We start from the raw sequence: 27,799 nt of genomic DNA, 5'->3' as shown, positions 1-27,799 counted from the left end.
GCGCGACTAGGGCAGGGGCCAAGGGTGGCCTATCGGTGTCAAAACTGGCGGATCTCAGGTAGGGGGTCAGGAGGCGGGGGACACAATGTTTACCCAGGTTCGGGCCCTCTCGATGGAGGTAATACCCTACTTCCTGCTTGATTGATCTTGATGATATGAGTATTACAAGAGTTGATCTACCACGAGATCGTAGAGGCTAAACCCTAGAAGCTAGCCTATGATTATGATTGTTGTTCTACGGACTAAACCCTCCGGTTTATATAGACACCGGAGGGGGCTAGGGTTACAAAGAGTCGGTTACAAGGGAGGAGATCTACATATCCGAATTGCCAAGCTTGCCTTCCACGTAAAGGAGAGTCCCACCCGGACACGGGACGAAGTCTTCAATCTTGTATCTTCATAGTCCAACAGTCCGGCCAAAGAATATAGTCCGGCTGTCCGAGGACCCCCTAATCCAGGACTCCCTCAGTAGCCCCCGAACCAGGCTTCAATGACGACGAGTCCGGCGCGCAGATTGTCTTCGGCATTGCAAGGCGGGTTCTTCTCCACGTTCTGAGTACCTGTCGAGTAGTGTCCGGCTTCCCATGAATGTTGTACTCCTTAGCTTATGCGCCTAATAATGGCTATCCTCCACGTGTCGAGCGAATGCGAGAAGTCGGGGCATTTTTACACTTGCCACCCTAACCATGTGAGTAAATCGTCTATTTAAAGAGACGGGGATCCTCAGATCCAGATCACACCATCCTCCCACAGCGAGCATCTATCGGAGAGCGCCCGAAAAAATCCATCCCATCATGGCCGGCCATCGCAGCTCCTCCTCTCGCTCCCGTAGCCCTAAGCCAGGCAATTGGAAGAGGTGTCCCGTTCCCCACAGCCAATTAGTAGAGTTACAGATTTCTCCCTCCTGCGTATATGGTCCCTGTTCGAGCCGGATTGGCCACTTACAATGGCGGGGAGCAAGCAGAGAGCTTTCCCAACCCATCCATGGGGGAGCGAGTATGCCTTGTCCCTTACTTATTGAGGGGACTCGGATTTCCAATCCATCCGTTCCTCCGCGGGCTCCTGGAGTTCTACGGCCTCCAGCTGCATAACCTTACTCCTGCCTCCAGCTGCATAACCTTACTCTTACACATCGCTGGCTACGTCGCCCTTTGCGAGCTGTTTTTGGGCTGCGAAGCTCATTTCGAGCTATGGAAGAGGCTATTCTGCCTCGTACCCCGTACACAGGAGGGGTCAATATATCAAGTGGGCGGAGCCGAGATATGGCGCATCGCCGGGACCGGATACCTGTCCGGTACTCCGAAGAAGACGTCCGAAGACTGGCCTTCAGAGTGGTTTTATATGGAGGACGTCCCCCTTCCGGACCCTATTCGGATGGGCCTTCCTGAGTTTAGTAACGCCCCTTTGAAGAAACGCCGCAGCTGGCGCCCTCGGAGCCCCCAGGAGGAAGATAACAGAGAGGTCCTTTACCTGATGGGCCGGATAAAGACGCTGGCCAAATCAGGATTGACAATAGTCGAGGTTATGTCAATATGTATAATGCGGGGGGTGCAGCCACTTCAATATCGGGGACAACCCATGTGGCACTTCAATGGAGAAGACGATGCCACCCGCTGCGGTCGTAAAGGTCCGGACTCCGTCGCTGCTCTAGCGAAAATTCTGTCCGATTTATATAAAGGAGAAGAAGAGGAGTTCATCCGCATTAAGCCACGGGATGGATTCTCCATGTACAACCCCCCAAACTGGGTGAGCTGCTACTTTTTACTCCGAACCTTCCCGCAATATTTCTTCATAAGTATTCACCTTGCTATTTCATAGCAGGAACTGCGAAAAGCTGTGAGGGAGGTCCACAGCCCGCCTCCACAACCAGAGGACCCTGACCGGGCCCTCGACCCAGGACTCGAAGAAGATCCGGACACATTTGTGGAGCTCATCGACAGGACGTTCTATCAATTAAGCTGCGACGGTGCCTTGGTGGCCATCATAGCCGATTATCATGGACTACTCCCTGCATTGCATGTAAGTAAACCGGAGTCCCAACTTCCGAGAAGGATCCCTTTTTGCACTTCACCTACCGCACACATATGGTGTCTTACAGGGAAGGTCCTCGGGACGCCATGCCGAACCCGCAGTGACTCACCAACAAGGGGCACCGAAACCGGGTAGGCTTAAAAGGAAGGCGGTCAGGACTGAGACGCCGTCGCAGAGGTATGAAAAAGAACCCCGCTCCATGGTTGTCGTCTTTTAAAATAACGTCCATGTTTCCTAGCAGGAAAAACGCTCGCCGGACCATATCCGGAGAGCCTGCCGGCCACGCCTCCACCAGCCGGGCTCCAGAGCCGGACTTAGAGGCGGACGCTAACGTGGGGCCAACACCGGACGTTCCTCCTACAGAGGATGCGGATAGGCTGTCCGGTACGAATTCCGAAGTGGAGAGTGCCATGAATCACAGGCGTCGCCGGGCCGTACTCCGCGACGCTTATTTCTCTCAAGAGGCGTTCAATGCCTTCAACTCAGGAGACGCGTACATCCGAGCTGCTCAAAATGGTCTTGCCAGAGCCACAAACCAATATGTAATGGATATACGGGTAAGAAAATCTAATAATTATGTATATCAGTAGCCCCTGAGACTTGAAACAGTTGGCACAACTGATTTAAGGATCGTTGTTTTCGTAGGTTCTTACAGAGAAGAATACCCAGTTGTCTCGAGAGCTGGAGGAGTGAAAAGCCCAGCTACGGGCCGCAGTTGCCGCAATGAAGGAGTCCGAGAAGGCCCCATCTGGTAACACTTGTTTCTATCGAAAATAATTTCATGTACCAGTTAGTATTTGACATGCACTCAAATCTAACAATAGATTCTGCAGATGACCCCGGAGTGAATCCGGAGGTCATACGAGGGGATGAGCAACATGCTCAACGACAGCTAAAGGATGGCGAGCGCGTGCTTACGAAGGTTAGGCGGGAGAAAAACGATCTCCAAGATGCCAATACCCGGCTGGGCGTTGAACTGAAAGATGTTCGAGCCCAGCTTGCTGACTCCGTAAAGGAGAATAAGAGGCTTCGACGCGGAATTTTTAGTAAGTGCTTGAACGAACTTTTATAGAGTTCGGCGAAGAAACTAGCTAACAGAGTTATGTCTGTAGGTATGCTGACGGGTCGTCCCGCGGAGGAGATGCCCGGGTCTGCGGGTGATCTTCTACCAGAGCTCTCACAACTGCACGAACAAGTACTGCAGGTGATGCAGGGCATTGCCCAAGCCTTGTGGCCATCCGCCTCCCTGCCAGGAGGCATGGGGGAGCTCGTAGAGATGCTCCAGGGAGCGCGGCGGTGCTTCCGATTATGGAAGATATCGGCCTGCCGACAGGGTGCAAGGGAAGCCTGGGCCATGGTGAAGACGCGATATACCAAGGCTGACCCGAACCACATGGCCGAGGTCGGACCTGTGGGGTCTGATGGGAAAGAGATCCCCGTCAGTTTGGTGTATGACCAGGTGAAATTAGCCGCAAAGTATTCCCAACAGGATTGTAGGCTAGACAGCCTGTTGGATGGTATAGAAGAAGAATTTAGTCAGTCTAAGTGACTGTGTACTTCAAGTGACATATATTGTCCCTAGCCGGATTGTAAATCATTTGTCATGGCGGACCTTTTCGCTTCAACCTCTGGAGCCGATAGTCCGGAGTGTATCCGAATACCCGCTCAGTTATGTAGAAACCGGGGTACACATGGAAACCAGGCGTAGGGGTCATAAGTGCTTGAACAGACAAGTACCCAACTAGCTATGTTATATTACATGGATAGTAAGAAACATCTTCCAGGGAGAATAGTTCCGTTAAGGGTTCCTTTCCCTGGGTACGCATGCATTAATGTGCATGTCCGAACTGCGAAAAGAGACGCGGGATATAAACATCTGGGGGCATGTATTACAATAAATAAAAGTCATCTTTTGTTCACTGACCGAATATTCCCTTAAGAACGCTAGCTTTCGGCTTCACCCAGTCCGAGGTACACATCCGGCTGACCCGGCAGTAACAATCGCAGAGGTGCTCCCCTTATTCCCTAGCCGAATTAACGGGAACATAGGGCATAAAAACAAGAGCCAGGCAACCCAGCTTGGCCAAAACTTAAGTCATATCGATGCATATAATGGCGAAGAAAAGGTACATGTGGAAAAGTAACACATGTGCGGGGGGCGTAGAGCCCGAAACATAGTTATATTAAGCTTCTGTATAAGAAGCCCCCAGGTATAATGAGCACGCCTAGCGCGTCAAGATTGTGTAGTCAAGACACATTTTAACCTTTTAAGGCTGTGAAGAAAAAGGGAATAAAGAAAGAAAGAAAAGACAGATAACGGATATATAAAAAATTGATGGAGGTAAGGAGACGAACACATAGTCCGGCACTAGGCGTAGAACCTTCGGAGTCTGGCTGCGTTCCATGGGTTTGGCTCAAGTCGATTGTCCGATGCATCCCGCAGACGGTACGCTCCACCAGTCAGAATTTGGTCGATAACGAAGGGACCTTCCCATTTGGGCTTAAGCTTGTTCTTTTTCTTCTCCGGTAGGCGTAGAACGAGTTCGCCAACGTTATAAGTTTTGGCCCGTACTTCTCTGCTTTGATACCGTCGAGCCTGTTGCTGATAGAATGCGGAGCGGGCCTTTGCCACGTCACGCTCCTCCTCCAGGGTGTCCAAACTGTCCTAGCGATCAAGCTCGGCTTCTTTCTCTTCGTACATGCGCACTCGAGGTGAGTCATGAATTATGTCGCATGGCAGTACCGCCTCTGCATCGTACACCATAAAGAACGGTGTGTATCCGGTAGTGCGATTCGGCGTGGTCCGCAGCCCCCATAGTACGGAGTCGAGCTCCTCGACCCAGTGAGTATCTGACTCCTTCAAGGATCGCACTAATCTGGGTTTAATGCCGCTCATGATAAGACCATTTGCTCGCTCGACTTGACCGTTGGTTTGCAGGTGATAGACAGAGGCATAATCGAGCTTAATGCCCATGTTGCTGCACCAAGTTTTTACCTCGTCGGTTGTAAAGTTCGAGCCGTTATCGGTGATGATGCTGTGGGGGACGCCGTAACGGTGTACCACCCCGGATATGAAGTCTATCACTGGTCTGGACTCAGCCGTTTTAACTGGTTTGGCTTCTATCCATTTGGTGAATTTATCCACCATGACCAATAGGGTTTTTTTTCTTATGGCTTCCCCCTTTAAGGGGTCCGACCATATCAAGCCCCCAGACCGCAAAGGGCCAGGTAATGGGGATTGTTTGGAGAGCGGTAGGTGGCATATGGCTTTGGTTTGCCAAAAGCTGGCAACCGACGCAATGTTGAACGAGGTCCTGTGCGTCTGCTCGGGCCGTCGACCAGTAAAAACCTGTACGGAAGGCCTTGCTTACAAGGGCCCGAGCTGCGGCGTGGTGGCCGCCAAGTCCAGCATGAATTTCTGCCAAAAGTTGCCGTCCTTCCTCTTCGGAGATGCACCTTTGAAGTACTCCGGTAGCGCTTTTCTTATAAAGCTCTCCCTCGTGGACCTTGTAGGCCTTAGACCGCCGCACAATGCAACGTGCCTTGTTTGGGTCCTCAGGGAGTTCTTGCCTAGTTAGGTAGGCCAAGAAGGGTTCTGTCCACGGGGCGATGACAGCCATAATCACGTGGGCCGAAGGCGTTATTTCGGTGGCAGAGCCTCCGATTACGTCAGAGTGTTCGGTATCTGGTGTTGTGGTCAGGTCCGGGCTGTTGTTGCCGGTCTCTTCTTCCCATACCACGGATGGCTTAAACAGCCTTTCCAAGAAGATATTAGGTGGGACAGGGTCGCGCTTAGCGCCGATGCGGGCGAGAATATCCGCCGCTTGATTGTTTTCTCGGACCACATGGTGGAATTCAAGCCCCTCGAACCGAGCTGACATTTTGAGGACGGCGTTGCGGTAAGCCGCCATTTTTGGGTCCTTGGTGTCAAAGTCTCCATTTATTTGAGATATTGCGAGGTTCGAATCCCCACGCACTTCTAGGCGTTGAATGCCCATGGAGACTGCTATCCGGAGACCATGCAACATGGCCTCATATTCTGCTACATTGTTGGAGTCTGTGTATAATATTTGAAGTACGTATTGGACTGTATCTCCGATGGGGGATGTCAGGACGACGCCTGCCCCCAGACCAGCCAACATCTTAGAGCCGTCAAAGTGCATGATCCAATTGGAGTACGCGTCGTACTCTTTAGGGAGTTCGGCTTCTGTCCATTCGGCGACGAAATCAGCCAGTACTTGTGACTTAATGGCTCGTCGTGGTTTGTATGTTATGTCGAACGGGAGGAGCTCAATAGCCCATTTAGCAATCCGGCCCGTGGCATCGCGGTTATTTATTATGCCGTTGAGTGGTACTTCAGAGGTCACCGTAATTGAACACTCTTGAAAGTAGTGTCGTAATTTCCGGGATGCCATGAAGACCGCATATGCTATCTTTTGATAATGTGGGTACCGTGATTTGCATGGAGTGAGGACAGTGGATACATAGTATACCGGCTTTTGAAGCGGGAACTTATGTCCGTCCGCCTCTCGTTCGACGACGAGCACTGCGCTTACAACTTGGTGTGTTGCCGCTATATATAACAGCATTGGTTCGCCGACATTTGGCGCGACCAAGATTGGGTTGGTGGCCAAAATGGCTTTTATTTCTTCCAATCCGGCCGTGGCCGCATCCGTCCACTCGAAGTGTTCGGTGCGTCGGAGAAGGCGATAAAGGGGTAGTGCCTTTTCTCCTAATCGGGAGATAAAGCGGCTTAAGGCAGCCACGCATCCAGTTAATTTCTGGATTTGCTTGAGGTCTGTTGGGATAGCCAACTGTGACAGAGCTCAGATTTTGGCCGGATTTGCTTCGATTCCTCTACTAGAGACGATGAAGCCCAAGAGCTTTCCGGCGGGCGCCGAAAACGCATTTTTCCGGATTGAGCTTGATGTCATATGTTCGGAGATTGTCGAACGTGAGCCTCAAGTCGTCTATTAAGGATTCGACGTGTCTGGTTTTAATGACCACATCGTCTACATATGCCTCCACTATTTTGCCGATTTGTGTTTCCAGGCATGTCTGAATCATGCGTTGATAGGTTGCACCGGCGTTTTTGAGCCCGAAAAGCATGGTGTTAAAACAGAAGGGGATGTATGGAGTGATAAATGCCGTTGCGGCTTGATCGGACTCCGCCATCTTAATTTGATGGTATCCGAAGTATGCGTCGAGGAAGCACAATGAGTCGTGTCCTGCGGTAGCGTCGATAATTTGATCGATGCGGGGGAGGGGGAAGGGATCCTTGGGGCAGGCCTTGTTAAGGTCCTTGAAATCGACACATAGGCGCCAGGATTTGTCCTTCTTTGGTACCATCACCAGGTTTGCTAGCCAGTCCGGGTGTTTTATTTCTCTAATGAATCCGGCCTCGAGTAACTTGGCTAGCTCCTCTCCCATGGCTTGTCGCTTAGGCTCAAAGAAACGCCGAAGAGTCTGCTTGAGCGGCTTGAACCCCTTTAGAATGTTAAGGCTATGCTCGGCCAGCCTGCGTGGGATTCCTGGCATGTCTGAAGGATGTCAGGCGAAAATGTCCCAATTCTCGCGCAAGAACTCCCGCAGTGCGGCGTCTACTGTGGGGTTTAACTGTGCCCCAATGGATGCTGTTTTTGTAGGGTCCGATGGGTGGACCTGGAATTTGACTATTTCGTCTGCTGGTTTAAAAGAGGTGGACTTGGGTCTTTTGTCGAGTATCACGTCGTCCCTGTCCACTGTGGAGCGCAGCACAGTTAGTTCTTCGGCCGCAAGGGCTTCGGATAACGCCTCGAGGGCTAGTGCGGCGGTTTTATTTTTGGCGCGGAGTGCTATGTCTGGATCACTAGCTAGAGTGATGATTCCATTGGGCCCGGGCATTTTGAGCTTCATGCACCCGTAATGGGGTATAGCTTGGAAGATCGTGAATGCCTCCCGCCCTAAAAGGGCGTGGTATCTGCTACTGAACGGGGCCACTTGGAATGTTATTTCTTCGGACCTATAATTCTCCGGCGTGCCGAATACCACATCTAGTGTGATTTTTCCCGCACATCGTGCCTCCCGACTAGGCATGATTCCTCTGAAGGTCGTGCTTCTTTGCTAAATGCGGCTCTTTTCTATTTCCATTTTTTGAAGAGTCTCCTCATATATGAGGTTTAATCCGCTGCCACCGTCCATGAGCACTTTAGTAAGCCGGAAACCGTCCACAATTGGACTAAGGACCAAGGCGGCTGGTGCTCGGGCTGTTCGGAATTTAGGTTCATCACTGGCATTGAATGTTATAGCCGTATCGCTCCATGGATTTATTGCTGCCACGTGGCAGGCCTCGGCAAGGCTGCGGAGTGCTCGCTTGCGCCTATTATTTGAGGCGAAGGTCTCGAAGACTGTCAATACTGTATTGTTATTTTCCACGGGATGGTGCTCTGTTGTATTGTTGATAAGGATATCTTCGCCGCTCTTGGCCACCTGTCGGAGTATCCAACATGCTCTAAGACTATGTGTTGGTAGCGTATCCGCTGTACTGTGAATTTTGCATGGCCCATTGAGCCATCCCTCCAATACAGTTCCACGCCCTGTAGTGGGCTTGGGTTTCTTTGTAATTGGATCGGGTGACTTACGAGAGTACACCCTTTTAGCTCGGACGAGGGGTTTAGTGAGAGCCGGAGGATCCCAGAATTTTGTTTGGGTTTTCCAGGTGCTTTCCATCGCACAGTACTTCTGTACTATGGCCGCCAAGTTAGCGAAGTGTGCTATGTCACGGCGACTTATGGCGTTGAGGATTCCCTTGTCCGTACAATTTTTGCAAAAGAATGAAATTGCGTCTTCCTCGCGACAGTCCTTGACCTTGCTCATTACAAGGAGGAATCTGGCCCAATAGTGATGTACTGTCTCTTGGGGCTCTTGTCTAATGTGGGAAAGATCACTTATATCTGAGTGGGTGGGTAGATTTAGGTCCGAACCCTGACCCGATCCGAGACCCAGGGGCGGAGGAGTTTCCGAGCTTGGCAGTTCGGGCTCCGGGATGTTGCCCAATAGATCTGGCCCACTGTCTGATTCTAGGTTCAAAGCTTGGGCCATGTCCTCCCGTAGATGGGTATCCGGCTCGGAGAGCTCGGGAATCCGGACATAGTTTGTCCTCAAGATAGAGGAAGAATCGCTGCGTTGCTCCTCCACCACCGCTATCTGATGGGTTACCGGCAGAGAGTTAATCTCCCTTTGGTCGGGTTTAAGCCCGATCCGATCATAGTCCAAAGCGACTCCCAAGGCGGCGATGCGATCCAAGAGCTCGTTCAAGAAAGAGAGCTCCATTGGATCCATCTGCTCGGCAAATCCCGAGCCGACGTGGAGGCTATTTTTGATGACGCGAGAAGTCATCGTCGGCGGAACGGCCGAACGGGCGGTCATGACGAAGCCGCCTAGTCGAAGAGTTTGGCCTATAGCCAGGGCTCCCCCAGAGGTGATGTTGTCCCTGACAACAAGACGAGCCATCAAGCCTTATGGTGACGGCACCGTCAAACTCTCAATGAAAGCAGCAATGTCGGTGTCAAAACCGGCGGATCTCGGGTAGGGGGTCCCGAACTGTGCGTCTAAGGCGGATGGTAACAGGAGGCAGGGGACACAATGTTTACCCAGGTTCGGGCCCTCTCGATGGAGGTAATACCCTACTTCCTGCTTGATTGATATTGATGATATGAGTATTACAAGAGTTGATCTACCACGAGATCGTAGAGGCTAAACCCTAGAAGCTAGCCTATGATTATGATTGTTGTTCTACGGACTAAACCCTCCGGTTTATATAGACACCGGAGGGGGCTAGGGTTACACAGAGTCGGCTAGAAGGGAGGAGATCTACATATCCGAATTGCCAAGCTTGCCTTCCACGCAAAGGAGAGTCCCACCCGAACACGGGACGAAGTCTTCAATCTTGTATCTTCATAGTCCAACAGTCCGGCCAAAGTATATAGTGCGGCTGTCCGAGGACCCCTTAATCCAGGACTCCCTCATGGCCGCCGGCCCCCTTGGGGTTGCCCTAGGCTGCCTCCCCTCCCCCTAGCCGTGTGCGGCGCCCATCTCCCTCTAGTTCATCCTCGTTCATATTTTCGTAGTGCTCAGCGAAGCCCTGCGGAGATAGTTGCATCACCACTGTCACCACGCCGTCGTGCTGCCGGAACTCATCTACTACTTCGCTCGTCTTACTGGATCAAGAAGGCGAGGATGTCATCGAGCTGAACGTGTGCAGAATGCGGAGATGTCGTACGTTCGGTACTTGATCGGGCGGATCGTGAAGGTGTACGACTACATCAACCGCGTTGAAAAACACTTCCGCTTAACGGTCTACGATGGTACGTAGACACACTCTCCCCTCTCGTAGCTATGCATCTCCATGTATAGATCTTGCGTGTGCGTAGATTTTTTTTTGTTTTTCATGCAACGTTCCCCGACATTTTTTGAAAAACATGGATTTCTTGAAAATTCTGAACAACTTTTGAAAAAGAAAAGGAAACTAGAAAAAGAATAAAAAAGGAAAAAATAAATAGAAACATAAATTGAAAAAAAAAGAATAAGACAAAAGAAACATAAATAGGAAAACAGAAAACTCGATTCAAAACTTGTGAGAACCTGTTTTTTTAGACTGCCTGTAAACACCAGCTGGGAACGATCTAGAAGGTTCCCAAAACCGTTTGCTCGATAGGTCGACCTGCCTGTGCGAATCGACGACAGTACGATGCAAAGAGTGGCAAATAGAGAATTGGAAAACCCTATTCGCCGCATTCCGCGGCAAAGTGTCGACCTCTCGCACACCCATTGATCGTTTGTGGTCTGGCCCATGACGGGTGCTTCCTACAGAGAAAATCCCTAAAAAGAAACGAAGAGAGTGAGGAATTGAACCTCAAAACCTCCCACTCATGGAGGTGCGTTGCCAGCCACTGGAGCTCAACAAAGCTAGTGTCTTACACGTGCAAGAGGTCGGCTATTATCTGTTTCATTTTTTCGTGTTTTTTTGTTTTCGTTTTCTGTTTCTTTCATTTTTTTATTTTTGTTTTAGAAAAATCGCAATTTTGAAACAAAGTTCAATATATTCAATACTTTGTTCGGCTTTTTAGAAAAATGTTTGAATTTTTTTGTTCAGGTTTCAAAAAACATTTCGTTCCTTTAAAAAAAATGTACAAAATTTGTTTGTGTTTTCAAAATTTGTTTGTGATTTACAAAAAAATGTTCGCGTTTTCAAATTTGTTCAAATTTCCAAAAAAGTTTTGGAATTTCACATTTGTTGCCATTTTTTAAAATTTGTTCGTGATTTTCAAAAAATGTTCACGTTTTGAAATTTGTTCAAATTTTCATTTTTTGGAATTTCACATTTGCTCCCATTTTTCAAAATTTGTTCTTGATTTTCAAAAAATTGTTTGTTTTTTCAAAAAATGTTCACATTTTCAACTTTTGTTTAGAAATTTTCAGAAAATGTTCCTGTTTTAAAATTGTTCACATATTAAAAAAATTTGTCTGGAGTTTCAAAATTTGTTCGCGTTGTTTGACAAATGTTTGAACTTGGAAACATTACTTACCTTATATAGAAAATTGTTTATAATTTCTAAGATTTATTCGAATAAAATCAAAAGGTGTCAGAGTTCTATCACTCGTGTTTGTTCTTGGTTATAGCGCTACAAATCTGCCACTTAGAATCATCAGCTCGCATGGCAATCGACAAGACCTTGTTACTGAGAGGTCTGCAGTTGATTCCTTTAGAGCGCGCTTCTTTTTTACTTATTTTTCCCTGTTGCGCTACAGTACCGGTGGTGTCTGCCATGGGCCGGCCCAATCGGTTCGTCCCCTATGCGAAGGGGTGTCCTTTTGCCGCAAAGTGCGGCATGTAGGAGCTCCCTAGATAATTCCCCTCTTCTGTATAACTGTTGGTGCGGCGTCCCCTTCCAAAGTTGTTCTTCATCAACAGGAAAGAGGAAAAGAAAACCCAGCCCAGTAGCCCACGCAGTCGTCCGTCTCCGTCTCCAACACGAACACAAGTGGGGAACTGAAAAACCAATCCTCCGCCGCCTCATCCCGGTCTCTCTCAATCTTTTTCCCTCTCTCACATCCCGTCACTTCCACCGTCGGCCAATTGATGAGTGTTTCTAGAATTCTTCGTCCGTCGTCCCTCTCCACCCTCACACACGCGGACACCTATCTTCCTCGCTCGCCGCCGACCCAGTTCTTATTCGATTCCTTGAGTGATCGTTTCCACGGCCGGGACCAAATCGAGAGTCCCTAGAGCGATCGTTTCCCATGCAGCGCGGCGAAAAAAAGAGAGATTCCGTTGATGGACAGACGGGCGGCTCACCTCTGTTGGCCGGCCGTGGAGCGATAACCGCGTGCTGGTTATGCGCCTGGTCGCCATGGGGATTGTCCCAGTGAGGTGCTTCCGGCGACCTCTGCCTTCGATTCCTCTCTGCTCCTACTGCTTGTTCTCTGGCGGGGAGGAGGTGCGACGCGGCGTGTGGAACACCTAGAACGAGAAGGGGCAAGACGTTCGACGGCGGAGGCAGGGAACCCTGTTCTGCGGCGGCGGCAGCGCCATCCCACAACCACAACCTAGGAAAAAGGTCGAGGGAGGAGTTGGCGGTGTACTATTTTTTTAATCGAGAGAGGAATAGAACAACCAATTCTCATATAATAGTAATGATTTATGCTTGATTTATTAAATTTGGTGTTCAAAAATTGATCATGATTCATTCCTTTCCATATAAAGTTTTCAAATATACCAAAAATTGATCTTATTGGCACATAAAATCGCTTTAAATAGATCATGGGTAAAATCCGGTTTAAATATGTTTGCGGGATAAAAAAAGGTGGGAAAGAATTAACCGAAGTGAGGCTACCAACTCTCCCCTTAGGAGTAGAGATATGGATTATACAAAAAACACTCTTTAAAACACATTTGGAAATCTGTTGAACAAGTATCTAAAAAATGTTGAACAAGTATTAAGAAAAATGTTGAACAAGAATTTGACAAATGTTGAACAAATATTTGAAAAATGTTGAATAAGTATTTAAAAATGTTGAACACTTATTTGAAAATGTTGAACAAGTATCTTAAAAATGTTGAAAAAGTATTTGAAAAATGTTGAAATAAGTATTAAAAAATGTTGAACAAGTATTTGAAAAATGTTGAATAAGTATTAAAATGTTGAACAAGTATTTGAAAAATGTTGACTAATTATTAAAAAATGTTGAATGAGTATATGAAAAATATTGAACGAGTATTTGAAAGTGTTGAATAAATATTAAAAATATTGAATGAGTATTTGAAAAATGTTGAAATAATATTAAAAAATGTTGAAAAAGTATTTGAAAAATGTTGAATAACTATTAATAAATGTTGAACGAGTATATGGAAAATATTGAACAAGTATTTGAAAATGTTCAATAAGTATTAAAAGATGTGGAAAAGTATTTGAAAAATGCTGAAAAAGCGTTCAAACAATGTTAAATGTGTGTAAAAAATTTGACCACTTATTAAACAATGTTTTTAGCATATACAAAAATATAGAGTGAAAACGAAAACAAACATAAGAAAAAACCAAAAGAACAAAAACATGGAGAAGAAACAAAGAAAACCAAACAAAAAATGAAGAAAAAAAGAAACCATATAAAAATGAAGAAAACCCTATCAGAAAACAAAAGAAAAAACAGAAAAATAACCAATGACAAACAATGGAAAAACCCGGCTTCGTTCGCCTCAAGTACAAAATGTGCCAACAACATATTTTGTGCAAAGACACTGGTGCAGTGGCTAGCATTGTGAGCTCTCTTCCGGGAGACCGGAGACTGATCCCTGCTTCTCCCAATTTCCCATTCTCTTTTTCATTCATTCCCTGCATGAAAGTGGGCCGGCCCAACTACTCTACAACCTTTGTGCGATTGCTTAATGCGATAAATAACGCTCGCGCGAACGATGCAGCGTGGTATTAGTCGGCTTGGCTGCCAATGGGCCGGCCCAGTTGCTGCCCGGCTGTGCGTTCTGAGCTATACGACGCACAATGCGTCATGCAGGACGTCCCCGCCTCCTTTTCTGACCGTTGGTGCGCGGCCTCACCTTCCAAAGTTGTTCTTCAATCTTCAACACGAAAGAGAAAAAAGAACCCCGGCCCAGTAGCCCACGTCCGTCTTCCAATCCGCCGCCGCCGTCGCCCCCTCATCCCCGTCTCTCCCAATCTTTCCCTCTCTCGCACCCTGTCGCTTCCGCCGTCGGCCGCCGGCCAGTACGCCGTCCCTCCCCGCACTCACGCACGCGCGGCCAGTCCACCGAGGGGAGACTCCATATTGACAACGCGAAACCCTAGACGCCACGGAGATGGAGCATCTCCGCCGCCTCGCCCAGTTCTTGCTCGCCTCAGCTCGCGCGGATGGAGCAGGACGCGCCGCCCGTCCCCTCGCACCAGGCCCAGGACGACGGCGCCGTGGACGGCTGGGCGCGTGACGGCACGGAGTCCCCCCTCCCTTATGGCGCCCCGGCAGAGTGCCCCGAGGCCGCAGATCCTCCTCCCCTCCTCGGCTACGTCTCCTCGGTCGCTCGTGCGCGACCCTCAACTTCTGTGCGTGCCCTTCAACCCTCTGTCAGGAACCTTTGGATTGTATTGTCATTTGTTTCTGATCTGAGAATCCATGGATGCTGGCAGGCAGCGGTGGGAGGAGCCCTACGACGACATGCTCCGGCGACCCTGCATCCGCAAGAAAGGTACTGAACAAACCACCACGACCCCTTGCTTTGTTAGGGCAAGCGAATTCATATGGTAGTAACGGTTAATAAGATTAGCAGCCGTGGATTCAGTGAAGTGGCTAGAGAATTTCAGAATCCAGACTGTTGCTGCTATAGATCTACTCTGCTCCGCCATTTGGTAACTAAATGGCAATGCAGCAACTGTGTGGTTCACGGTTTATGCGGCAGCTGTTCTTCTACCGATCTTTTGCCTAGATTGTGTGTGGTTGGTTAATTTACTGGGTAAACTGCACAGCTCAGTAGCATGGAATGCGCTTGGATGACCGGACAAGTCACATGTTCAGTCAGCCATTCCCTGCCTGCCTATGGCTATGTGTTCCAGCGATATCCTTCTAAATTCCACTTGTTATGTGCAGCCACATGGATTGGGGATATGTACCTCGGTTTGGGTTTAAAGGGGCAATCTTTGAGCATTTGTATATCAACTATCGAGGATCTCAAGTTGACATGGACCGCACTATGATCAAGTGCATTCTGGTGCTATGATGATTGTGACAGAAGATGTTAGCTGCAGAAGCAATCGCTATGTAAGTGTGACGTCTCTTTTGACCCTGCTTTGTTTATTTTTCAAATCATTAATATTTCCATTGCTTTCCTTCTTGCATAATTGCTCTAATCTCCAGAAATTTTGTGTTGATAAAAATTGCTAGTATATGGATCATGAAATTGTATTGAGCAGAATAGGAAAAGGTCATTTGATTAATGGAATAGATTATGCCTTGACTCTGCTCAATACAGGTCTCAGCTGTGATAATGAAATTGTACTGAGCAGAACAGGAAAACATTTGATTAATGGAATAGATTATGCCTTAACTCTGTTCAAGATAGGTCTCAACTGTGATAATGAAATTGTACTGAGCAAAACAGGAAATATGTTATTTTTTTAATGGAATAGATTATGCCTTAACTCTGCTCGTGACAGGTCTCAGCTCCAATATTAAAAATCAGTGCACCTGAATTACGACACAATTTTTGTCATCTGGAACTGCGCTTATAAGGTGTTTGGTCTGAAGCTACGCTCCTGAATACAATGTGATATAAAAGGTTCATGAAATCATCAGGTATGGAAATGCTTGACCGTTTTTGTAAATTACTTAGTACAATATTATCAGTTTGTTTTTTGCATTATTTCCCAGTTCTCTTGCAGTACTATTCAACAACCTATCTTCCTGCCTACTAGATAAAAGAGGGGTTTTGTTTACTTAACATGGTTGCCTGATTAACATAGTCATGGTTTCGGTTAGTTATTTTTTCCACTACCGAAGCAACAACTTATCTTCCTACCTACCAGATATACTACTCCTTGATTGCTTAGCACCCGGCTTAAGAAGCTCCACCATTCTTTTATATGATATTAGAAAAAATTGAGTTCTAACTTTGTTGAAAGACACGCACAGTTCTGATGTTCTGGGGCCAATGTTCATTTCTAGAGGCAAATACTCTCGGATTTCTTAGTGAACTATAATCCCATCTAGATAACCCCCCTCGATATAGCTCCCTTTATTTGCACGACACAATCTAGCATATGACGGCTCTGATTTGGATTGTGCGTGTTTCTCCAAAAACTAGGATTATATGCCTGAGAACAAACAAATAGCGTTATAAACTTACCTCAAAGCCTATGGGTTGACTGAAGCTTGATAAATAGTTTCAGATGCACTATGGTCTCATAACAGTAGAAATAAACTTCAAGGGAAAGAGAACCATAAGTATAGGTGACTGCATAGTAGAAGACGTGTAATCGTGTTGCACTATACTGTCTTTATAGAAGCCGACAAAATCAGAGACATCCTAAATTTGGTTTTCTGTTCTTGTCAGTTAAGAAAAGAAACATTAACTCTTGGATTATCAGTAAGGGAATATGCCTTATTAGCATACTCTTATGGTGGTTATTATTGCTCAACGTTGTGAGGAAAAAGAAGAATATTCAGATTTTTCTATTTGTGGTTATATCTTTTGGATAAACAATAGAAGGGTAAACTGCGAAGAAGAAACATAACGACCACCAGTAGTTATATCTTTATTTTGAATTAAACTAAAGTTGACATGATAGCAATATTTTAGAATATTCAGATTTTTTCAATATTTATGGTGATTATATCTTTTGCACATTAACTCTGAAACTGAACTATTTGTGTCGGGCCAGAGAAGCGTAATTTCAATACAAACTGCAATTGCTTGGGCAAGAGAAATCAACTCAATACTACAATTTTCCATATGATGTAGTAAGAGGGGGCGTACCATTGTAAACCGATGTAGGGTGAAGGCTAGCCGCATCTTTGGCGTGTGGTCAAACCCGGCAAGCTGCAACTATGTGGAGCATCCACATTACTGCCACCACATGCTTGCTAAAACAGTTAATATGTTCGTCCCCGTACATCGGCCACATCTTCGGCGAGCATGCTTGATGCCAAAATCGGGCAACTATTGTTGTATTGAGTATCCAGAGATGATAACCGTCATGAAAATCACTGCATGGATCGATGATATCCCACACGGTCTTTTTGCATCAAAAGCGTGACCCACTTTGGATAAGAATACACCAACCATTTTGGTAATGGGCATCTCAACAGTTCTATTTGGGCCTTATTCCCCTAATACGCTAGTAATTGTCTCCTTTCCTGTATTTCTCTTAGTCTCACTCCCAAACACTTCATGATCTGAGAGAGGGAATGCCAACAGCCATGGCGGCAGTGTCCCCTCCGTCCGTTCATGCAACTTGAGAGGCTCTAGCGATGACGCATGAGGGGCATTGTCGTCACTAAGTTTGCCACCATCCTAGTCGCGACGACAATGCGACAGAGCATATAGTGGAGGGCAGAGAAAGACAGTCGAGGGAAATGGCTTCATCAGAAGAATCCACAACACGCGGATGACCAGTGTAGTAGAGAAGAGGATGAGGGGGAATTACTGGGGAAGCCCAAGGGGACAAGCCAAGTGAGGTAGCCTCAGGTAATGAACAAGGCGGGGAAGTCGCAGGTGATGACGAACTTGATAAAGAAGATATTAGAGGTAGAAGAAACTTCAATCCCTAGGAAGTAGCGAAGAGGACCAAGATTAGACATAAGAAATCCACTATGATGAGCCTTCACAATGGCAAATGTACTTAGAGCCATTGCTAGTGTTATCGGCATATAGAAGAGTTCGACCATGAGTTGAGAGGTGGACAAGTGTAGGATTATGAGCACTCGCCGAAAACTAGCCGTAGTCACCATCGAGACGAAACGTTCAAACCAGGCATGGAGGTTTGGTTAAGGCCATAAAAAAGTGACGAAGACGACAAACCATGTCATCAAGAAGAGAATACCCATGTGGTGGTTACATGTAGACCTCATACAACTCAACATTAAGGAAGGCATTCCTGACATCAAGCCGAGAGACAGACCAGTGGCGAACATAAGCCACAATGAGAAGTGTGCAAAGGCCACGGGAGCAAATGCTCATTGTAGTCTTGGCCATGTTCCCGAGGAAAGCCTTGCGCCACTAGATGAGCTTTGTAACACTCAAGAGAACCATCAGTGTATTAACATTATAGACACACTTACAAGCGATTGGACGAGCACGGGGAGGAAGAGAAATGACGTCCCACGTGTCGATGCGCACAAGAGCAACAATCTCCTCTACAATCGCATGCCGCCATTCGGGATGAACAAATGCGTCATGATAAGAAGTTGTCTTGAGAAAAGCGGCGCCAGAATAACCATAGTGGTCAATAGGCGGAAGCGAGAGCTCGAAAGCCATAAGTAGGCTGAGCTGGAGGCGATGCATTGCCAACAGGAGAGGGCATTGTAGTAGAGGGAGATGGCTTGTCAGAAGGATCCATGACACACGGACCACAAGTGTAGTGAAGAAGATGATGAAGGGGAATCATCGGGGAAGCCTCGTGGACGAGCCAGGTGAGGTAGCCTCAAGTAATGAACGAGGTGGGGAAGCCGCATGTGACGATGTGTGGGGTCTATAACAGTAGTACGGGAGGACACGCTGGGATAGGTGGGCGAGGGCAATAAATGAGTGATAAGTGTATCGGGTAAATTGAGGGAAGCATCCTCAATTGGGGGGGGGGGCAAAGCAGAGGATGGACGTGCATAAAAAGGATGACACTCAATGAGAAGTCACATCTCGAGAAATGCGCATCCGATGACTGACAAGATCCCAACACTGATAGCCCTTGTGCTCATCACTGTAACCTAAGAAGACATTCAACAGATTGATCAGACAGTTTGGTGCGTGAAGAACGTAGCAAACACAACCAAACAAAGTGTTTAGTACTCCATCCGTCCGAAAATACTTGTCAGAGAAATGGATGCATCTAGACATACTATAGTTCTAGATACATCCATTTTTATCCATTGGGGGGGGGGGAAGCAGAGGATGGACGTGCGTAAAAAGGACGAGATTCAATGAGAAGTCACATCTCGAGAAATGCGCATCCGACGACTGACAAGATCCCAACACCGATAGCCCTTGTCCTCATCACTGTAACCTAAGAAGGCATTCAATAGATTGATCGAACAGTTTTGGTGCATGAAGAACGTAGCAAAGGCAACCAAACAAAGTGTTTAGTAATCCATCCGTCCGAAAATACATGTCGGAGAAATGGATGTATGTAGACATATTTCAGTTCTAGATACATCCATTTTTGTCCATTTGTGCGACAAGCAATTCCGGACTCGGAGTTGTCAAGGGAATGCCCACAAAGACGCTCGGAATGTCACCATGTAGAGCAAAGGAGGGATGATTATTGATGAGATAGGTGGCTACGATCATCAACGCACTAGCCGCCTCATGAAGTTCGCGATGCTTGCGCTTAGCAACACCATTCTGACCACGAGCACAAGACGAGAACTGAGCAAGTGTGCTTTTCTCAACAAGGAATTCGTGCAGCAAATGAGGGATATACACGAAAGGCATGGATATGAGTGGAAAACCGAGTATGAACCAAGGCGGCAAACTTCTTACAGATAGACCTCACTACAAGAAGGCATAAAATATATCGACTTGTATCGAGGGGAATCATTATAAAGATAATATAGTGGCGATGGCCTCCTTTCAAGGCAAAGGCAGCTGGATCCCAAACATCAGAGTGAACAAGATCGAAAGGACGCCGAGACAGAGTCTCGCTCTAAGGATAAGGTAATTGAACGTGTTTACCCAACTAACAATCTTGACTGCCTAAAGACACATTACCAGAGACAGATCCATGGAGACCACGTCGAACTAAGGGTGAGAGTCAAGAACCACACATGCGGCTGCGACGATCATGCCAGAACGAGTGGGTAGACGAGGTAAGTGAGTCGAAGAGACTGGCGGCGGTGGTAGCGGAGGGAAGGCGAAGCTTGGCACACTCCAGAGGGTGTGTGACTCATAGCGCCGAGGGCCAACACCAAGTAGAGAACCCATGTGCCGATCCTAAATCAGAACAAGACTCGAAGTCGAGAATGACCCTACAACCAAATTAAAAATCTATCCTCCTGAAATGAGCTGCCTGTTAAGTATCATTGGCAGTAAGAACATGTACATAAGAATTTAGAGGGCCATTGCGGTGTCGACTGCCTGTGCGGCTATGGCGGCGTGCAGCAGGTAACACGAGATGTGGGATTGAGGCGTCACACATAGCAGCCCAAAGTCAGGCGAAGGATGCCCAGTTGGACTGGTAGGGAGCAGAGAGTACACGTGAGGTGTGGGGGAAGGTATGAAAACATTGTTGGGAGCGGATTGTTGTTGTCGTCGTTTGTTGTACTTGGAGACAAGCGTCGAGGGGATGGCGATTGGGGAAGGCGAGAAGATGGCACTGGGAGGAGAAAGGCATCATTTGCCACCGTACATACATATGTGCGTCTGTCATGACAGTGGACGGTTGTGGGCAAATCTAGTATCTACATGTGGGTTTGTTACTAGGCTTGGTTGGATCATAGTTATGATTTGTGCTAGATTCCTTCCTTTGAAGATTGAAGCTGGAGAACTTTAGGGTGTAGTATGATCAACCTGAGATATATCAGATTTATATAGGTATAGTATGGTTGGCATGAGTGTGGTATTGGTGGACTATTGGATCATCTTGGATATTACTACTTGGATTCTAGGTTGGAGGTAACTTGGGCACTTGGATTTGTGATATTTTGACCTAAGTTTATGGATATGGGCATGTAGATGATAAATGGATTGGAGTTGGTAGACTTTGATGATTTTGCTAGCCCTCCTCATATGTATTGGACTTAGATAACTATGATACTAGGCTTGGTTGGATCATAGTTATGATTTGTGCTGGATTCCTTCATTTGAAGATTGAAGCTGGAGAACTTTAGGGTGTAGAGTTATCAACGTGAGATATATCGGATTTATATAGGTATAGTATGATTGAAATGAGTGTGCTATTGGTGGACTATTGGATCATCTTGGATATTGTTACTTGGATTCTAGGTTTAAGATAATTTGGGCACTTGGATTTGTGATATTTTGACCTAAGCTTAGTAGTTTGTATGTGCCCCATATGAATATGAGCCACGGAGATGATACAAATGGATCGGAGTTGGTAGACTTCGATGATTTTGCTAACCCTCCCCAAAAATGTTCATGTACAAGATCATCATGGTCGTGGAGGGAAAACTAGGCATGACTCAACCCAATGTATAAGAAGAAATATGATTTTGACCATGCGAATGGAAATACATGTACATGCAGTGCCAACGGAAAAAATGTTAATTTAGTGGATTCTGGTACGAAGCCACCTTGCAAGAGGTTATTGAGTGCAGGCAACCCTGCGTTGGTGAAGGACCCTTCCTTGGCGCCGGAGGAAATGAAGAGACAGGGGTCTTAAGACTATGAGGGAAAAATTGGGACGAGTGACTCAGCTCAGGGTTCCTCTTTGCAAGTTCAAGTGAAAAGGCAGAGGATGGCAGGGCGTGCTGCTCTTGATAGCGTTTGCATCGCTTCTTCATACCTCTCGTGCACTCCTCGTTTCCCGTCGATTCGACTTGGCGTCCTTACCTTGTTTGAGGGTTATGTGTCACGGACTTGGTTCCGCATCCCACGTTCCCTTGCTAGGAGTCCCTAGCCTTGGCGACAGGTAGCGACGTGCACTTGGGCGCTTGGCGTCCTTGGGTAAGTTCGGGGGTGGTGCCCAAGCTTGCAGCTATGGCGACAACTTGCATGGGAGCAGATGATGTAGGAACAAGGCAGCACACGAGTAACTCGCAGCCAGGGAAATGATACCTAGCCGGACATGCAGGCAGTGGAGAGTACACAGGAGGTGTGGGTAGGGGTGAAAACGCTGCCGGGAGCTGCTGCCGTTAGTTAGCCTTTAGATCCAGAGCTGAGTGGCGAGGGTATGATCAACCTAAGATATATCGGATTTATATATGTATAGTATGGTTGGCATGAGTGCGGTATTGGTGGACTATTAGATCATCTTGGACATTACTACTTGGATTCTAGGTTGGAGGTAACTTGGGCACTTGGATTTGTGATATTTTGACCTAAGCTTAGTAGCTTGTATATGCCCCATTGGATCATCTTGGATATTACTAGGATTCTAGGTTGGAGATAACTTGGGCACTTGGATTTGTGATATTTTGACCTAAGCTTAGTAGCTTGTATGTGCCCCATATTTGATATGAGCATGGAGATGATACAAATGGATCTTAGTTGGTAGACTTCGATGATTTTGCTAGCCCTCCCCATATGTATTGGACTTAGATAACTATGATACTAGGCTTGGTTGGATTATAATTATGATTTTTGCTAGATTCCTGTGAAGATTGAAGCTGGAGAACTTTAGGGTGTAGTATGATCAACTTGAGATATATCAGATTTATATAGGTATATATGATTGGCATGAGTGTGGTATTGCTGGACTATTGGATCATCTTGGATATCACTACTTGGATTCTAGGTTGGAGGTAACTTGGGCCCTTGGATTTGTGATATTTTGACCTAAGCTTAGTAGCTTGTATGTGCCCCATATGGATATGAGCATGGAGATGATACAAATGGATCGGAGATGGTAGACTTTGATGATTTTGCTAACCCTCATATGTACCGGACTTAGATAACTATGATAGTAGGCTTGGTTGGATCATAGTTATGATTTGTGCTAGATTCCTTCCTTTGAAGATTGAAGCTGGAAAACTTTAGGGTGTAGTATGATCTACCTGAGATATATCGGATTTATATAGGTATAGTAGGATTAGCATGACTACGGTATTGGTGGACTATTGGGATCATCTTGGATCTTGCTACTTGGATTCTAGGTTGGAGATAACTTGGGCACTTGGATTTGTGATATTTTGACCTAAGCTTAATAGCTTGTATGTGCCCCATATGGATATGAGCATGGAGTTGGTAGACTTTGATGATTTTGCTAACAACCCCCCCAAGAATGAGTGTGGTGAGATGAGATGATACAAATGGATCGGAGTGTAGACTTTGATGATTTTGCTAACCCTCCCCAAGAATGTTACGAGTGCAAGATCATCATGGGAGGATGATTTGGATTAATTAGAATAGATGGCAATTTCAATGGTTTTTTGCCTTTTTGGAGCAGCTGAACTCGCTTTTATTATGTATTTGTGCTAGTTTAGATGCAATAGTAGTAGGAGGGTAGCATAGGAGGCACACCTCCCCCTTGCCACCGTCAGGGCCGAAACCTGGCGAGAGGGAGACATGCATGAGCGGGTCGGGGCAGAAAGCACAAGGCTGCACTGTAGCATCTTCATCGGCACCTCGTTGGCGTTGTCCACCCATGCCCTGACGACAAAGTACGAGAGGTCGAGCCTATCGAAGGATTCAATGGCCATATGGTAGATTAGGCATTCGGGCAACAGTTCTTGGGTGGTTTGAGGCGAGAACTCCCGCAGGGGATGCGTTGGATGGACAGCCCAATGCTGTAGCAGCATTGAACCGATGTGGCGAAGGTTATCTTGTTCGACCACCACACTAGGAGCGGCGTGCCACGGTAGTGGACTGCGTCCACCCCACGAACCATGTTGAACCACCGGCACTGCGTGAAGCTGGCGAAGAAAGATCCTAGCTACATGAGAGAGACCTGAAAGCCGTTTGTTCGAAAGCTCCGGGAAGTCGTCCTTATGCCCTCAACAATTTTTACCAGGATTAGAGACGACCTCGTACCCGCCACCATGAGCACCAGCGCCAAATCCCATAGGTAAGAACATATCCTCGATGAGGCACCTCGTCTTGCGCAAGCGGGTGTTGCCCCTCGCCGGGTCGTACGCGAACCTAGCCGACATGGAAGGCTCCAGCGACGAAAGGGCGGGTGGCTCCTTGTCGGGAAAGGTGAACCTGGAATGAGTTGGCGATTCGGGTGGTCGAGGGGGGGGGGGGGGGACCAGCCTGGATTGGACTGACTAGCGGCGGCGGCAGCTGCACTCACGGCCTTGGCGGTGGTCAAGGCGGGGCTAAGAGTAGTGATGGACTCATTAGCGACGGCCAGGTCATCATGTCGGCGCGTGAAGTTCCTTCTGAAGCACATCCTCTAGCCCAAGTGGTACATTTGTTCATTTGTGATATCTTCTGTTAGTGTTATGTTCTCGTTGTCTCTTGCTCTGTTTCTCTTGCCCACAGGTACATTTGTTCATTTTCGTAGACCTGCTATGTTCTATTATAATTCGAGTTCAAATGTCAAGTTGCGCCGCCACAAAATGCTGCTACTTTAAGTTCTGTAAGCGCAGCGAGCAGCGTAGGCGGCCGCTGCAGCTGCTCACATGGAACGTATGCCCTGTTGCAGCCTTGCAGGTACCCACATCCCTCCCTCCCTCCCTCCTCTCGATTTGATCCCCATAAACTCTCAGCTTTATTTCTGTGGATTTTTGTTTTATCTATGCCTGTTATGTCTTTGACAAAATCCAAGCAGATTGAGGGCAAGATTTTGTGCTTAGTTTTTTACTCAAGTATTTCTTCTTTCTCTCAAATTTAGCTCCAATGAACTGAATTTTTTTGGCATCACTTTTTTTCCCTGGAGATCATTATCATCTCATCTCACACACTCATGCCACATAACCTGGCGAGCTCACTCCTTACTCATTCTATGTACCACATTTGTAGATCAGTTTAAGGTACTGTTAATGAACCAAAAGTTAATGTTGTTGGCCTTGCCAAAATGCCATGAAGCTTAACATTCGACACTTCCTTCAAAGGGGTCCTTCAGCCTCCAAGGAGAAGGGAAGTGATGTCTGACAGGGAAAGAAACTAGGCGAAGCTCTGGATGCTCGATCGGGTACGCACCCAATTAGCACTCTACTTCGTCGGTTTTCCACTGAAATTTGCTCCATGACATCTTGCTTGCCATGTGGTCTCCTTACCTCAAAATTGACATATTATAATCTATGAACTACTACAAGTAAACTATACAACCAAATGATTGTTCCAAAAATTCAAATTTGCACCATGCTTTCCACCTGATCTGCCAGTTTAACTATCTTAATTGTACCGCAGACATTTGATGTGTGGTAGTACGTGTGTGATGAAGCATGGTGTAGTAGCAAACTAGCAACTGTTTCTGACATACATGGATTTCTTTCTGCCTCTATTTGATGCTCGGTGGTGCTGATCCGAAGGTCCGTGCGGACCCTGCTCTGGACATATGTCTCCTTAATTTCCGTGTGCAATTGTGCAATCCATGCTTTACACTTTAAAATGAGAATAAAATTTAGCTCATGTTGCCCTTCCATCATGCACCCAGAATATATTACCTTTCTGCTTTTTATATTTTGGTTGGGCATATTTCATGATCAGAGGATCGATGATTTGTGATGATTTGTTATGCTAGACAATGGAAATAAGATTTGGTGGAAAACAAATGATATGATAGGTGATTTATGATGTACTACTATTTTAGATAACAATACTAAGCTTTTATTTGGTTGTTCTGCATTTTTCCCTTTGCGAAGATAGATATTATAAGAGATAAACATCATGTACAGGTTAACTTTTTGTGTGTGCCTTGCTGCCAAGTGGAAATAGTCTATATGATGCTCAAAAATAGAGCTTCCTGGTGGGAAGGATGAGGCACACTCATTGATACTTTGGTTTTATATCCATTTGTTATACAGTTTTTCTCTTCCAAGCATATAAACTTTAGCAAATTAGAGTGTGCAATCAAGTCTCCTAAGTGAACATTTTTACCATATTATCAAGTTTGAGGGCATATACGATACGAGCATATAAGACAAGAGCATGTCATGCTACCTGAAAATCTGCCTGGAGATCTAATTCCATATTTTTTCTATTTTGTCGTTTAGAAAACCAGTTTCCTGAGTTGTTAGTCTGAGTATTCAAATTGATCCGCAGAGTTCAGGGCTTCTGGATGGAAGAGTTTCCTACAACGTCAAAATCTTAGTACTCTCTACATAGACTTCATAATTATGCCTGACTTTTTCTGAGGAATTGTTGAAGTATGCCTTTTATTTGGGTTGTTTGTGCATTTGCAGTGTTGGAGGTGTTAGTGCAAGATTGTAGAGTTGGAAAGTATAGTAAAACGTCAGTTGGTGCAGGGACTTGGTGAAGCCATCAGCCTCGACTGTGTCTGCTTCCCCGATGGTTTTGACTTCTGACTAGTGATTCTGATGCATATTACTTGATGATTTGGTCTTTGTGGCAACTTTCAGTTTGAACTGGCATTCAGTGGCTTCATCCTCTTTGGTGCAGCCTGGAGTTAGTAGTGTGCACATCTGAATCTCTTGACTTTTTCCTGAAGCATATTACGTGGTTTATGGTGTCTGCTAACTTGCATGCGATTTTGATGGAATCTGATCTTGTTTTTTGCTCCCAGTATATACAAAAGGCTAGAAGTAAATGATGGAAGATCCTTTAGTCTCAACGAGGGTTCTACTTTTGTACTCAAAGTTTGTATAGTAGATAATCAAATTTTGTTCTTTAGCTTGCAAAATTATCACCTTATAGAGAAGTAAAGGTTGCATTGAGCTCTGATTATCTCCACTAGCAGGCAGAAGGCGCGGCGGCATGCCGCGCCTGAGTTTAAGCCCGTCATTTAGCAAATGTGTAGCTTAATTTATTGTTGCTTGTATCTGCTACTAATAGTTTGTTGTGAAAATAATATAGTGAGCAGTATGGATCACTTAGTTAATTACATGACTTGGAGGCATTCAGGATGCATGAAAAAGTTCAGCAGGGTGAGCACTGGTCTAAGAGAAGTACACTATCTAGCTAATTGATTTACAGATGAAGATAAAAGAGAGAAAGTTGGTGGAGTTGCTTGTGGCTTGTCAGCACTCCGGATGATTTGCTATTGGCCTTCATGCTTGGAGTCGAGAGAATAATTCTTTTAAGCTCTGGTTGTTATATATTCTTGGCAAACCTGAGTGTTTGAGGTTACATTGGATCTTCGTGCAGAAAAGATCCGCTGGCTTTGTATGCTCTCATGTACAGTGTGCTCAGAGGATGGCAGAGTTGCAATGATATTTGTTCGATGTATCATCTGCCATTGGTAGAGGATGAAGAACGTGGGATGGCCAGGCAGCGTGTTGATCATCAGGAGTAGCGGTAACTGGTCTTCATTCTCTAAGTATTCTGTTGCTCATACTTGGAAATGTAAATTGCTTGGGATGTACCTTGGCCATGGCTGTGCATCTGGACAGTTAGAACAACCATATGATCCTTTTCCATCTGTTCTCATTTTCTTCCAGCAAACTTTACAACTCATATACCACCGGTATTTCAGTGACTTTGATTCTCAGCTTATAGTATTTCTTCTGCACATGTATTGCCGAAAGTATATGTAGTTGTAGAAATGACGGTGGATTATTTTTAAATACCAGTGTCAGTGGGATCAACCAAAGCATTGATAGTGATTTCTGTTGTTTCTTGGCGACCTTGCCCTATATTTCGGTGCTGAATTGCATATGGCATATTTTTAACCCTATGATGATAGCATATAATAATTAGTAGAAGGATTTAGCAACAAAGAAACAAGAGTGGGAAAAAGTTGTTCCATGTCTAAACACGTGCCACCTTGTCCAT

General features: G+C 46.2%; 1 protein-coding gene and 1 long non-coding RNA gene across 4 annotated transcripts; both read left to right on the top strand.

The window, feature by feature from the left end:
- The first annotated feature begins 14,182 nt into the window (after nucleotides 1–14,182).
- On the top strand, nucleotides 14,183–15,818 carry LOC123122624 (uncharacterized). 2 transcript variants are annotated; one of them, XM_044542913.1, is made up of 4 exons: nucleotides 14,183–14,621; nucleotides 14,706–14,764; nucleotides 15,163–15,333; nucleotides 15,729–15,818. In XM_044542913.1, the coding sequence occupies exons 1-3, from the start codon at nucleotides 14,433–14,435 to the stop codon at nucleotides 15,290–15,292; spliced, it is 378 nt and encodes a 125-aa protein (XP_044398848.1). In that variant the 5' UTR covers nucleotides 14,183–14,432; the 3' UTR covers nucleotides 15,293–15,333; nucleotides 15,729–15,818. The 2 variants fall into 2 exon arrangements, with proteins under 2 accessions (XP_044398848.1, XP_044398847.1); XM_044542912.1 differs by having other exon boundaries at nucleotides 15,163–15,797.
- Nucleotides 15,817–27,536, top strand: LOC123122625 (uncharacterized). Of its 2 annotated transcripts, none has more exons than XR_006460326.1 (2): nucleotides 15,817–24,556; nucleotides 24,866–27,536. It is a non-coding gene; the product is annotated as an uncharacterized lncRNA (long non-coding RNA). The 2 variants fall into 2 exon arrangements; XR_006460325.1 differs by having other exon boundaries at nucleotides 24,783–27,536.
- Nucleotides 27,537–27,799: the final 263 nt, after the last annotated feature.

The sequence above is a fragment of the Triticum aestivum genome, chromosome 5D (genome assembly GCF_018294505.1).
Source record: "Triticum aestivum cultivar Chinese Spring chromosome 5D, IWGSC CS RefSeq v2.1, whole genome shotgun sequence".
NCBI lineage: Eukaryota > Viridiplantae > Streptophyta > Magnoliopsida > Poales > Poaceae > Triticum > Triticum aestivum.
The sequence above is the reverse complement of the archived record's forward strand: the minus strand, read 5'-3'. Positions and strand labels throughout refer to the sequence as shown.